At 37.4% G+C, this 15594-nt stretch overlaps 1 protein-coding gene across 8 annotated transcripts in view; it reads right to left on the reverse strand.

The window, feature by feature from the left end:
• Positions 1 to 15594, reverse strand: part of STYX (serine/threonine/tyrosine interacting protein) — a 107084-nt gene that overhangs the window by 75723 nt on the left and 15767 nt on the right. For all 8 annotated transcript variants that reach the window (XR_003036698.2, XM_059890655.1, XM_024997832.2 and 5 more), the window contains 2 exons: positions 10921 to 10974; positions 7289 to 7386 (listed from right to left, as the gene is read on the reverse strand). Coding sequence is in view for 7 of the 8 variants with exons in the window: in XM_059890655.1 (XP_059746638.1) it covers positions 7289 to 7386; positions 10921 to 10974 (152 nt within the window). In the remaining variant the exon portion in view is untranslated. The remainder of the gene's footprint in view (positions 1 to 7288; positions 7387 to 10920; positions 10975 to 15594) is intronic.

Genomic DNA, 15594 nt, shown 5'->3' on the forward strand with positions numbered 1-15594 from the left:
TTTTAAAACTAATTTTCTTTAACTGAAAAATGTGTATGCACAGTAAAAAATTCTAACAGCATAAAGATATCTGCAATGAAAACTAGGTTTCCCTACCATCCCAGACCCTAAATTTCCCTTCCCAGAAATAACCACTGTCAAGTTTCTAGTCTGTCAGTCCAGAAGTTTCCTATACAAGAATAATGCCTAATGTACTGCACATACTTTAAACACTTGGAGAGTACACATGTGGCTCTGCATCTTGTTTCCTTCATGCAATAAATTGTAAAGATTAGTCTATATCAGCACATACACAAATATTCCATTCTTTTGCCTGACTACATAGTCTATTATGTATTCACAAAATATATTTTAAGAGTATTTTACACTGAGGGACATTCAGGTTGCTTTCATTTTTACAAAAATAAAGCAGAACATTAAAAGATTTCTAACATATACGGTTTTATACTAATACTTCTAGAATGATATCCAAAGAAGAGTTAACAGTACCTGCCTGCTAGCCAGGGATAAATTAGGTAGCTGGGTTTAGGGAAGGAAAGAAACCTTTCTTCTCATACCTTTTTGACCCTTTGGTCTTTGTATCATGTGTAATATATGCTTTGTTTTTTAAGTGAAGCCAAAATAAAGAACATTAAAAACCATCAGATGCTCAACCTCATCATTTTAAGATAAATGTGAAAGGCAAACTAAAACTACACAACACAATTTTTACTCCAGGAGATCACAAAGCTGAAGGGCAATTTACTCCAGATGCAGGGCTAACCAAGAGAGACGGGTCATAGTGAAGAGTGAAGAGTTCTGACAAAATGTGGTCCACCGGAGGAGGAAAAGGTAAACCACTCCAGTGTTTCTGTCAGAAGAACCCCACGGACACTATGAAAAGACAAAAAGATATGACACTGGAAGACGAGCCTCCAGGTTGGAAGGTGTCCAATATGTTACTAGGGAAGAGCAGAGGGCAATTACTAATAGCTCCAGAAAGAATAAAGTGCCTGGGCCAAAGTGGAAATGACACTCAGTTGTGGATGTGTCTGGTAGTGAAAGTGAAGTCCAATGCCATAAGGAACAATACTGCATAGGAACCTGGAATATTAGGTCCATCCATCAAGGTAAACTGGACACAGTCAAGCAGGAGATGGCAAGATTGAACACTGACATCTTAGGAATCAGTGAACTAAAATGGACTGGAATGGGTGAATTTAATTCAGATGATCATTATATCAACTACTATGAGCAAGAATTCCTTAGAAGAAATGAAGTAGTCCTCAAAGCCAAAAAAGAGTTCAAACTGCAGTACTTGGGTACAACCTCAAAAATGACAGAATGATCCTGCTTCGTCCCCAAGGCAAGCCATTCAACATCAGTCATCCAAATCGATGCCCCAACCAACTGATATTGAATAAGCTGAAGACAATCAGTTCTACAAAGACCTGGAACACTTCCTAGAACTAACACCAAAAAATGATGTCCTTTTCACCATAAGGGACTGGAATACAAAAGTAGGGAATCAAGAGATACCCAGAATAACAGGCAAGTTTGGCCTTGGAATACAAAATGAAGCATGGCAAAGGATAAAAGAGTTTTGCCAAGAGAACACGCTGGTCATAGTAAGCACCCTTTTCCAAAAACCCAAGAGATGACTCTACACATGGACATCACCAGATAGTCAACACCAAAATCATACTATGTTCTTTGCAGCTGAAGACAGAGAAGGTCTATACAGTCAGCAAAAACAGGACCTGGAACTGACTGTGGCTCTGATCATGAGCTCCTTATAGCAAAATTCAGCTTAAATTGAAGAAAGTGGGGAAAACCATCAGGCCATTCAGTTATGACCGAAATCAATTCCCTTATGATTATACAGTGAGGTGACAAATAGACTCAAGGGATTAGATCTGGTGGACAGAGTGTCTGAAGAACTATGGATGGAGGTTCATAACATGGTACAAGAGGCAATAACCAAAAACATCTCAAAGAAAAAGAAATGCAAGAAGGATAAGTAGTTGTCTGAGGAGGCTTTACAAATAGCTGAGGAAAGAAGAGAAGTGAAAGGCAAGGAAGAAAGGTATATCCAACTGAATGCAGAATTTCAGAGAACAGCAAGGAGAGATAAGAAGGCCTTCTTCAATGAACAATGCAAAGAAACAGAGGAAACAACAGAATGGACTAGAGATCTCTTCAAGAAAACTAGAGATATCAAAGCAACATTTCACACAACAATGGTCACAATAAAGGACAGAACTGTAAGGACCAAACCAAAGCTGAAGAGATTAAGAAGAGGTGGCAAGAATACACAGAATAACTATACAAATAAGGTCTTAATATCCTGGATATCCACAATGGTGAGGCCACTCACCTAGAGCAGGATATCCTGGAGTGTGAAGTAAAGTGAGCCTAAGGAAGCACTACTAAGAACAAAGCTAGTAGTGTGTGTTAGTTGCTCAGTTATGTTCAACTCTCTGAGACCCCATGGACTGCAGCCTGCCAGGCTCCTCTATCCATGGAATTCTCCAGGCAAGAATACTGGAGTGGGTTGCCATTCTTTTCTCCAGAGGATCTTCCCAACCCAGGGATCAAACCTGCGTCTCTTATATCTCCTGCTTTGTGAGGCAGGTTCTTTACCACTAGTGTCACCTGGGAAGCCTAAAGCTAGTAGAAGTGATGGAATTCCAGCTGAGCTATTTAAAACCCTAAAAGATGATGCTGTTAAAGTGCTGCACTAAATATGACAGCAAATTTGGAAAACTCAGCAGTGGTCACAGGACTGGAAAAGGTCAGTTTTCATTCTAATTTCAAAGAAGGGTAATGCCAAAGAATGCTCAAACTACCATACAATTCTGCTCATTTCACATGCTAGTAAGGTTATATTCAAAATCCTTCACGCTAGGCTTAAACAGTATGTGAACTGAGAATTTCCAGACGTACAAGCTGGATTTAGAAAAGGCAGAAGCACTGGAGATCAAATTGACAACATTTACTGGATCATGGAGAAAGCAAGGGAGTTCCAGAAAAAACATCTATTTCTACTTCTTTAAACTCTGACTGTGTGGATCACAGCAAACTGTGGAAAATTCTTGAAGAGATGGGAATACAAGACCACCTTAGCTGCCTCCTGAGAAACCTGTATGCAGGGCAAGAAGCAATAGTTAGAAATGGAAATGGAAAAACTGATTGGCTTAGAACTGGAAAAGGAGACAACAAGGCTGTATATCGTCACCCTGATTATTTAACTTATATGTAGACTACATCTTGTGAAATGTGGGGCTGGATGAACAACAAGCTGGAATCAAGACTGCCAAGAAAAATGTCAACAATCTTAGATATGCAGATGATACCACTCTAATGTCAGGAAATGAAGAGGAACTAAAGGGCCTCTTAATGAGGGTGAAAGAGGAGAGTGAAAAAGTTGGCTTAAAATTCAACATTCAAAAACTAAGATTATGGCATCCAGTGCCATCATTTCATGGCAAAAAGAAGGGGAAAAAGTGAAAGCAGTGGCAGATTTTATTTTCCTGGAGTCCAAAATCACTGCATGGTATAGTGACCACAGCCATGAAATTAAAAGACACTTGCTCTTTGGAAGAAGAGCTATGACAAACCTAGACAGCATATTAAAAAGCAAAACCATCATTTTGCTGACAAAGGTCCCTACAGTCAAAGCTATGGTTTTTCCAGTAGTAAAGACTAATAGAGTTTTGCCAAGAAAATGTACTGGTCATAACAAACACACTCTTCCAACACCACAAGAGAAGACTCTATACATGGACGTCACCAGATGGTCAACACCAAAATCAGATTGATTATATTCTTTGCAGCCAAAGACAGAGAAGCTCTACACAGTCAGCAAAAACAAGACCAGGAGCTAACTGTGGCTCAGATCATGAACTCCTTATTGCCAAATTCAGACTTAAATTGAAGAAAGTAGGGAAAACCACTAGACCATTCAGGTATGATCTAAATCAAATCCCTTATGATTATACAGTGCAAGTGAGAAATAGATTTAAGGGCCTAGATCTGATAGAGTGCCTGATGAACTATGGACTGAGGTTCGTGACATTATACAGGAGACAGGGATCAAGACCATCCCCATGGAAAAGAAATGCAAAAAAGCAAAATGGCTGTCTGGGGAGGCCTTACAAATAGCTGTGAAAAGAAGAGAAGCAAAAAGCAAAGGAGAAAAGGAAAGATATAAGCATCTGAATGCAGAGTTCCAAAGAATAGCAAGAAGAGATAAGAAAGCCTTCTTCAGCAATCAATGCAAAGAAACAGAGGAAAATAACAGAATGGGAAAGACTAGAGATCTCTTCAAGAAAATGAGAGATACCAAGGGAACATTTCATGCTAAGATGGGCTGGATAAGGGACAGAAATGGTACGGACCTAACAGAAGCAGAAGATATTAAGAAGAGATGGCAAGAATACACAGAAGAACTGTACAAAAAAGATCTTCACAACCCAGATAATCACAATGGTGTGATCACTGACCTAGAGCCAGACATCCTGGAATGTGAAGTCAAGTGGGCCTTAGAAAGCATCACTACGAACAAAGCTAGTGGAGGTGATTGAATTCCAGTTGAGCTCTTTCAAATCCTGAAAGATGATGCTGTGAAAGTGCTGCACTCAATATGCCAGCAAATTTGGAAAACTCAGCAGTGGCCACAGGACTGGAAAAGGTCAGTTTTCATTCCAATCCCAAAGAAAGGAAATGCCAAAGAATGTTCAAACTACTGCACAATTGCAGTCATCTCACATGCTAGTAAAGTAATGCTCAAAATTCTCCAAGCCAGGCTTCAGCAATACGTGAACCGTGAACTTCCTGATATTCAAGCTGGTTTTAGAAAAGGCAGAGGAACCAGAGATCAAATTGCCAACATCCACTGGATCATGGAAAAAGCAAGAGAGTTCCAGAAGAACATCTATTTCTGCTTTATTGACTATGCCAAAGCCTTTGACTGTGTGGATCACAACAAACTGTGGAAAATTCTGAAAGAGATGGGAATACCAGACCACCTGACCTACCTCTTGAGAAACCTACATGCAGGTCAGGAATCAACAGTTAGAACTGGACATGGAACAACAGACTGGTTCCAAATAGGAAAAGGAGTTCATCAAGGCTGTATATTGTCACCCTGCTTATTTAACTTCTATGCAGAGTACATCATGAGAAATGCTGGACTGGAAGAAACACAAGCTGGAATCAAGATTGCCGGGAGAAATATCAATAACCTCAGATATGCAGATGACACCACCCTTACGGCAGAAAGTGAAGAGGAACTCAAAAGCCTCTTGATGAAAGTGAAAGTGGAGAGTGAAAAAGTTGGCTTAAAGCTCAACATTCAGAAAAGAAGATCATGGCATCCGGTCCCACCACTTCATGGGAAATAGATGGGGAAACAGTGGAAACAGTGTCAGACTTTAATTTTTCTGGGCTCCAAAATCACTGCAGATGGTGACTGCAGCCATGAAATTAAAAGATGCTTACTCTTTGGAAGGAAAGTTATGACCAACCTAGATAGCATATTCAAAAGCAGAGACATTACTTTGCCAACAAAGGTTCATCTAGTCAAGGCTATGGTTTTTCCTGTGGTCACGTATGGATGTGAGAGTTGAACTGTGAAGAAGGCTGAGCGCCGAAGAATTGATGCTTTTGAACTGTGGTGTTGGAGAAGACTCTTGAGAGTCCCTTGGACTGCAAGGAGATCCAACCAGTCCATTCTGAAGGATATCGGCCCTGGGATTTCTTTGGAAGGAATGATGCTAAAGCTGAAACTCCAGTACTTTGGCCACCTCATGCGAAGAGTTGACTCATTGGAAAAGACTCTGATGCTGGGAGGGATTGGGGGCAGGAGGAGAAGGGGACCAGAGAGGATGAGATGGCTGGATGGCGTCACTGACTCAATGGACGTGAGTCTGGGTGAACTCCGGGAGTTGGTGATGGACAGGGAGGCCTGGCGTGCTGCGATTCATGGGGCTGCAAAGAGTCGGACATGACTGAGCGACTGAACTGAACTGATGTACATATATGAGAGCTGAACCATAAAGACTTAGTGATGAAGAACTGATGCTTTCTAATTGTAGTGCTGGAGAAGACTCTTGAGAGTCCCTTGGACTGCAGGGAGATCAAACCAGTCAATCCTAAAAAACCTCAATCCTGAATATTCATTGGAAGGACTGATGCTGAAGCTGTAGCTCCAGTACCTTGGCTACTTGATGCGAAGAGCTAACTTACTGGAAAAGACCCTGATGCTGGGAAAGATTGAAAGCAAAGGGACAAGGGGGCAGCAGAGGATTAGATGGTTAAGATAGCACCACTGACTCAATGGACATGAATTTGAGTGAACTCCAGTAGACAGTGGAGGACAGGGGAGCCTGGTGTGCTACAGTCCATGGATTGCAAAAAGTCAGACATGAACTAGCAAATGAACAAGATTGGAAAAAATTAAAAATATTTTATAATTCTGTCTGAGAGAGATACCAAGGAAGGAGTCACTGTCATTTACTTTGCACTGGGAATGCAAACTGATGCAACTCAATGGAGGGCAATTTGTAACATCTATTAAAATTTAAATGCTCACATTCTTTAATCCAGTCATTCTACTACAAATTTATCCTACTGATATATTCACATATGAATTAAATGACATAGAGGGATAGTCACTACATTAGCAATAGTCTGGAAACAATCTAAATGTCTAACAATAGGAGATAGTTTGAATAGATTTTAGTAGAGTAATACAATAGATTACTGTCTACTTAAAAAGAATAACACAGGAATTCTCTGGTGGGCTAGTGGTTAGTATTCCAGGCTGTCATTGACGTGGCCCAGTTGGTTGGGGAACTGAGGTTCTACCAGCCAGAAGATGCAATGAAGAAAAAAAAAAAAGAAGAATGTAGCTAAGTAATAATATGAAGCAATCTCCTAAATACATAATTTTTTTTAAAAAGCCTAAGTTGATCTGTAAATATATATGTAACATAAATCTAAAAAGATACTCAAAAAAAAGTAACAACAGATACTTGTAGTGAGGGGAATAGACTATTTATAGGACAGGAATAGGGAAACTACTTTTCAGTATACATTCTTTTGAACATTTAGAATTCTACATTATGTGCATAAATTACTTATTTAAAATATTTTAAGGGAAGTTTATTCTTTAAATGATGTACTGTATGACCCATCTTTATAAAACATATATATACAGAAGTCCAATATAATAAAATCATTTTAAAATAAAAACATTACATGTTTGATACCCATAACATTTTTATGTTATATCAACAATTCTTACCTAAATAATTGTTGAAAGTTGGGTTTAATAAAGTTTGCTTCAATATTTTGTCGTATACATATTATATGAGTTATTCCATGTTTCTGTAGTATAGGTAGCTATTAAAAAAAAGAGAAATAGTTTGAAATACAAAACATCATCTTACTGTAATAGAGATCTGAAAATACATAGGACTCAACTTTATAGTTAGTATAGCCACATCTGAGCTTTAAATACAGGGAATCAAAGCTAATTTCATAATAACATGCTTAAAGTCATCAGCAAAATATTTCAATGATTCAAGATAAACACACTACATGTTCTCAAAAGGCTTATAGAATTATTTTATATCTATAATTTTAGAGTTTGATATGACCTTAAAGATAATTTATTTGGGAAACAATACTCTACCTTCATTATATATATTAACCCTTTGACCTTTATATTATGTATAACATACTTTATTTATAATTTATATTTATATACTCTTTATTATTTATTTTTAATACTATATAGTGGTTAAAGGCATGGGCTACGTACAGAGTCATGAGCTATGGAGTCCAAGCTCTAGATCCCAGCTCTGCTAATGACCTGAGCACTGTGGCTCAATTTTCTCACGTGAAAACTAGGAAAACACTACCTATTCACTGAATAGTTGTGAGAATTCTATAAGATAATCTTTGGAATAGTGGCTGGGACACATAGCAAGTTTTTTTAGTAAATGGCAGTTATATATATTGGTTACAATTCTTATTTATTAGAGAGAACTACTCTAACATAAACAGTTATTCAACATTTCTGACCTAGTTAATAGCAGTGCTGGAGCCCAAATCTCTAGACTGCTCTCTGCATCTCCCAGGACACTGTTTCTATTTTAAGCCAGAATTAATTTATACAATTCACAAAAACTAACTTCTAGGTTTTAAAAATTCTCCTAAAGTTAAAACTGGCGACTCCAAAGTATTCTGTGGTGCTTTGTGGCTCTACATTTAAAGAAATTTAACATGATAACTCTAAAAACTGTTAAGTTTTTATTTGTAAGTGACCATAGGCTTCAGTGAAATTTACAGACAACATGTTATTTAAATAGTTAGAATATGTATGCCATCAGTGACTTTGTTCACTGATTCATGCTAACTATGTGTAAAGCAGTGCCTGGAACACAGTTGTTGTTCAATAATTACATGTTCAAGAAATGAATGAACAAATCATGATGAATCAGAATTATTAATAAGCCTGTGTTTTCTATTTTCAGTTTATAATCCTATATATTTAATTCCCTTTCTATATTAATAGAACAGTAATACTAATAATGCATAAAAAAGTTCAAGAATAATTTCTACTTATTACAGATCAAATGCTTGTGTCTCCCTAAAATTCCTATGTTGAAGCCCTAACCTCCAAGGTAATATTAGTTTGTGGGGCCTTTGGGAGGTAATTAGATATAAATGAGGCTATGAGGTGGAGTACCCATGCTGGAATTAGTGCTCTTACAAGAGGAAGAGGGATCAGAGCTTCATCCCTCTGCCATGTGAGACTACCTCAAGAAGGCAGCAAACCATGAAGAGGGCCCTCACCAAAACTTAACCATGATGGTGCCCTCATCTCAAACTTCCCAGCCTCCAGAACTGTGAGAAATAAATGTCTGTGGCTGAGACCATCCACTCGATGGTATTTTATTATAGCAGCCTAAGCCAAGAAAGTGTTGTTTCTAAATGTTAATTTTTGCAGCAAAATTTCCTATGTCTGGCATAGATTACAGTTCAGTTATCTGTATTTCCTGAATACATCCTGAGACAGGGGAAAGGAGGTTAAGAATTTGGTAGGATTAATAATAAATCAATGTTTCATATTCACATTTATAGAACCTCCAAAGTGAATTCAATATTCATTCACTTGTCTATCACTGATCTATGATATGTGAACTTTTCGTACCTACTCTATGAATATGAGAAACTACAAGAAGACATATATAATCAGGGATAAAACCTGTTTGTTTTAACAAACTTGGAAGGCACATTAGATTACTAAGTAAAAACAAACCTTAAGACGGAACCCAAATATAATAGCACATAAATTTTTTTTTCGTTTTCAACAGACTTTTATTTATACAAAGCAAACTATAACCTTATCTCACAAACAGAAAAAATTTTATAAAAAGAAACAGTTCACTACCTACAAAGACCCTAAATATGTCCCTTTTATTAAAACTGTATTTGAATGTAATAAAAGGCCAAACTAAATGAGTTTATAAGGAGCTTATTCCTTAAGGATTTTTTATTTCTATTACTCTTCTGCTATTACTGTTTAAGATGATATGAAAAGAAATATGGGTTGAACTATAATGATTTATGGTGGGAAATAATCAAATTTTGCCATAGAAGCTTTTCTGCAATCTAATGAGACCATGGTGAAGTTAGGAGGGAAGAGGTTTTGAGACAATGTATCTGTAAACAAATACTTACAAATTAATATGACAAACAGTATAATATATATATTTATAAAGCACAGTGAGAATACCAAAAGCAAATAGTCTAAAATCATTCTGAATCCCAGTATTTGTGAATATTACATTATTTGGGCAATAACTGTGTTTTTACAAAGTAGATCACATTTAAGTCGATAGTTATCTACCATATCCTTTTCTAAGTACTTATTTAGATATATATTTTTATCAACATCCCACCTTCTCAACTTAGTTGCAGGCCATCAAATTACTACTATTATTCTTAGATATGCCTCAACAGTCAAAAAGCTTTCCAGTTTCAAAATGAATGACATTAACTTTAAAAAACAAAACGTCCCATCACCTAAAGTTCATAAATATTACCAAATTATTTCAAAAAAGTTTTTAATTCTAAAGTTTTTAAAAAAAACCTATGCAGGTATCAAACCGACTTCTAAATAGGCAGGGTATTAGGGAAAACATCTGTGATATAATGTTTTATATTATAATTCAAAGAGAATTAGCATTGCCATAATTCATAGGGCTGAATCCTCTAGGAATTGGTAACACTGCTATTAATACATATATCTGAATGAGATCTACCCTTTCAATTGTGTAACTAAAGAAATACATTTCAGTGTAAATATACAGGACACCTAGATATATAATACAATACTTTACAACCTGGAGGTTCTAGATCTCCATAGTTTGGAAAAACAGAAATAAAATTTGAGTCACTTCAATTAAAATATGTGGGTTCTATGAATGTATTTGTACACGCTCATCACGCACATTCTATTTTACCCTTTAACTAATATGTAAAATAATCTTATTTGGGGATTTAATTACATCTCATATTTCTCAGAAACTACGATTAGCAATTGCAGATGTCCAATATCCAGATTAGCAATTCCAGGTATCCTGGAAGGTAAATAAATTATTAAAGGTCAGTTTGGGCAAGTATTTTAAGCACATGGATTTCATGAGGAAAATAAAAATATAAAACCTCACTTGTGATTTGTGGTTAAACACTTGAGAATCACTGGTCCATTAAAATTTCAAAAGAAGTAGGTACTCCAGAGTCACAATTACTGCTAATATGCAATATCAGTGGCCCTTCCTCAAACAAAACTCTTTCTACTACAAAAACTCACCCGAAAAAGTTGGTTAATAAGGTCTATTGATGAATCTAATTTAAAGTTCTTACCTTGCTTTTCATGGCAGAAGAATATGGGCCTAAAAACAAACCAGGCAGAATTTCCTAGAAAAAAATATTGAGCTATTTACCACCAGCAATTTAAATCTATACAAAACACGTACCATGTAAGTATTTTCATAGCTGTTATAATAATTTGCTAAAAAGTTTATTATTTAGGGAGAATTTTCTAGCAACACTGAGCAAATGACTGGGAAGAGAAATGCAGATGTGCTTTATATAACATGATGACACATTTAAAATTTAAATTAATTCTGAAAAGTCAGGTATTTGAACTTTCATAATGCTTTTTTATAAGCAGTCTGAGAATCAGTACTTTTGTCTTTTAGTATAATTAGTATTGTTGTCTTTTCGATTACTAAAATACCTCTAATTTTACTTCTATTCTCTGCTACAGTCTAGAAATAAAACAGGTATTAAAAAAAATCACCCTTTTAGAATTACACAAAATCTTATTCAATCAAATGAAAAGTAGCACAAGATTCAGCAATTTATTTTATTTTTATTTTTTAAGATTCAGCAATTTAAATAAATAACATCTGAACCGTGAATTAAAATTTATTCTATGAGAATTCAATATAGAAACTCTTCAGTAGGGATATATCATACCCTATATACTAACACAATTTTATACTTCAATTCTATGGGATATCAGAATTATTTGTGTATAGATTTGATTTCATAGCTTCTTGTATGCAGAAACTAAATTTTACTCATATTTGCATTCCCCATAGCACCAAATAAAATACCTCATTGGTAATCACATATTTTTAACAAGTGAATTTTCACTAAGAGAAACAGGTTTTTTAGAGGTCAAGGAATTCCTGAGGAGAGACACTCCTTGACCTTGGGAGTGGCAGAGATGAAAAACGAAACAAAAAGTTTCGCTATGTAGGTTCAGTTCAGCTGCTCAGTTGTAGCCAAACTCTTTGCGACCCATGGACTACAGCATGCCAGGCTTCCTTGTCTATCACCAAGTCCTGGAGCTTATTCAAACTCAGGTCCATCAAGTCAGTAAAGCCATCCAACCATCTCATCCTCTGTTGTCCCCTTATCCTCCCACCTTCGATCTTTCCCAACATCAGTGTCTTTTCCAATGAGTCACTTCTTCACAGAAGGAGGCCAAAGGACTGGAGTTTCAGCTTCAGCATCAGTCCTTCCAATGAATATTTAGGACTGTTTTCCTTCAGGATGGACTGGTTGGATCTCCTTGCAATCCAAGGGACTCTCAAGAGTCTTCTCCAACACCACAGTTCAAAAACATCAATTCTTTGGCGCTCAGCTTGCTTTATAGTCCAACTCTCATATCCATACATGACTACTGGAAAAACCATAGCTTTGACTAGACGGACCTTTGTTGGCAAAGTAATGTCTCTGCTTTTTAATATGCTGTCTAGGTTGGTCATAGCTTTTCTTCCAAGGAGCAAGCGTCTTTTAATTTCATAGTGGCAGTCAACATCTGCAGTGATTTTGGAGCCACCCAAAATAAAGTCTCTCACTACTTGCCCATATACTTGCCATGAAGTGATGGGACCAGATGCCATGATCTTAGTTTTCTGAATGTTGAGCTTTAAGCCAACTTTTTCACTCTCACTTTCATCAAGAGGCTCTTTAGTTCTTCTCTGCTTTCTGCCATAAGGGTGGTGTCATTTGCATATCTGAGGTTATTGATATTTCTCCTAGCAATCTTGATTCCAGCTTGTGCTTCCTCCAGCCCGGCATTTCGCATGATGCACTCTGCATAGAAGTTAAATAAGCAGGGTGACAATATATAGCCTTGACGTACTCCTTTCATGATTTGGAACCAGTCTGTTGTTCCATGTCCAGTTCTAACTGTTGCTTCCTGACTGGTCTGGTATACTTATCTCTTTAATAATTTTTCAGTTTGTTGTGATCCACACAGTCAAAGGCTTTGGCATAGTCAATAAAGTAGAAGTAAATGTCTTTCTGGAACTCTCTTGCTTTTTTGAAGATCCAGCGGGTGTTGGCAATTTGATCTCTGGTTCCTCTGCCTTTTCTAAATCCAGCTTGAATATCTGGAAGTTCACCATTCACATACTGTTGAAGCCTGGCTTGGTGAATTTTGAGCATTACTTTGCTAGCGTGTGAGATGAGTGCAATTGTGCGGTAGTTTGAACATTCTTTGGCATTGCCTTTCTTTGGGATTGGAATAAAAACTGACTGTTTTCAGTCCTGTGGCCACTGCTAAGTTTTCCAAATTTGCTGGCATATTCACTGCAGCACTTTCACGGAATCATCTTTTAGGATTTGAAATAGCTCAGCTGGAATTCCATCACCTCCACTAGCTTTGTTCACAGTGATACTTCCTAAGACCCACTTGACTTTGGACTTCAGGATGTCTGACTCTAGGTTGAGTGATCACACCATCGTGGTTATCTGGGTCATGAAGATCTTTTTTGTATAGTTCTATGTATTCTTGCCACCTCTTCTTAATGTTTTCTACTTCTGTTAGTTCCATACCATTTCTGTCCTTTACTGTGTGCCGGGAGCCAGCACGGGAGTTCCTACCCATGACAAGGTCATGCAGGAGAGCCCTGACGGGCAAGGCAAGTCAGGGCTTGAGGGCCCCCCCTGGATCTGCCTAAGCGTCTACCCCAAAACCAGAATCTGTCTTACTATTTTACGACTTTCACCAACTCCTCTGACATTAACGGGGGGCCATCCCTGACCACCTTTCTTTGAAGGAAATCAACTTAGAGCTCTAGCTAATTAGCCTCCTGGGCATAATAGGAGTGTTTCAATTCAAACCCCTCAGATGGCTAACTTGCTTGACACGTTTATCCGGACTACGAATATGATTGTTTACAGCCTCCCAACCTTGAGAGGCATGGGAAGCTTAAGATATTCAAATAGTATAGAGCCTCTCGGAGAGTTAGAAATTGTTAGAATAGAACTAGTAGAAGATTTCATTGTTGAGCCAATGCTTGCTGCCAAGTTTCCAAATCCCCTGTATTGTATCCTTAAAAGTGTATTAATTAATATAGTTGGTATACAGAAAAATGTAAGTAGTGGCCTTGGTGCTAACAACTTTAGACCCTTAAGGTAATAAATTCTTTCCTTGTTGTAAACCCACTGCACCTCTGCCCTACAGGAATGCAACTTTATCTAACGCCTTCAGAGGATAGTGCCAAACTTTAAAATAATTACTCTTAGAGAAAATAAGTCTTATGGTTGACAAACCTTTATCAGAGTCATAAAATGTTAACAGGCCTTCTGGCCAGAAGATGATGTAAATCACCTAAACCATTTGTATACGATAAGTCTGCAGAAAAGAAAACTTGGTCTCGATAAGGATCAAAGACTGCTGACTTTGCATGATTTTACACCCCCTATTATCCTCTATGCACAATTTAAGGTATATAAGCTCCCTTTGAAAATAAAGCTACGCGCCTTGCTCAAAGCTTGGTCTCCCCGTGTCGTTCTTTCTTGCTTCCTTTTCTCTCATTTTCTTCTCTGTTCTTCCTTCAGGACAAATAATTGGGAGCGTGGGGGCCCTCTGAGACCATTTATTTGCCCGGGCTTCTAAGACCCACTCCAGAAGGTGCCTAAGGTGGGGTACCTTCTGCTATTCGAGAGGGCGCCTATGGCCTCCATGGTCAGTGCAAGCCTGGTGTCACAGGTTTTATTGGCTTTCCGCGTAAACCAGTTATATTAAGCCTCTGATCTTTCTCCTTTTATCTATCCTTTTAATCGCCAACGCCGTCCCCCCGAGGGAATCCCTGGACCCAACCGGGGCTGGACCCCGGTAATTGTGCCCAACTTTGCCCATCTTTGCATGAAATATTCCCTTGGTATCTCTTATTTTCTTGAAGAGACCTTAGTCTTTCCCATTCTATTGTTTTCCTCTATTTCTTTACACTGATCACTGAGGAAGGCTTTCTTATCTCTCCTTGCTATTCTTTGTAACTCTGTATTCAAATGGGTATACCTTTCTTTTTCTCCTTTGCCTTTAGCTTCTCTTCTTTTCTCAGCTATTTGTAAGACCTCCTCAGACAACCATTTTGCCTTTTTCTATTTCTTTTTCTTGGGGATGGTCTTGATCACTGCCTCCTGTACAATGTCAAGCTATCACTAATTCATTCATTCCATACTGTATTTTTGTTCCATAAATTCCCTTTATTAAATGTTGGTTTGTACCATCCAGAAAATAGTCTTTATCAATTCCCTGTGGAAAATTCACCTGCTTATTCTTTATTTAAAATTTAAAAATTTTTAATTTCAGTATAGTGGATTTACAATATTATACTAGTTTCAGGTGTATAGCATAGTGATTCAGTATTTTTGCAGATTATACTCCATTAAATGTTATTATACAGTAATAGCTATAATTCTTTATCTGATACAATAAAAACTTGTTGCTATTTTATACATAGGTGTTTTTAATCTCTTAATCCCATACACCTAATTTGTCCCACCACACTTTTCTCTCTCCTTTGGTAACCACTAGTTTGTTTTCTGTATCTTTATAATTGCTAAGTCATGTCCGACACTTTGCGACCCCATGGACTGTAACCTTCCAGGCTCCCTTGTTCATGGGATTCTCCAGGCAAGAATACTAGAGTGGGTTGCCATTTCCTCCTCCACATAGTGTGAGTATTCAACTCAATCTTCTGGAGAATTTCACTAAATTAACTGAAGTTGACT

Source organism: Bos taurus, chromosome 10 (genome assembly GCF_002263795.3).
Source record: "Bos taurus isolate L1 Dominette 01449 registration number 42190680 breed Hereford chromosome 10, ARS-UCD2.0, whole genome shotgun sequence".
Lineage (NCBI taxonomy): Eukaryota > Metazoa > Chordata > Mammalia > Artiodactyla > Bovidae > Bos > Bos taurus.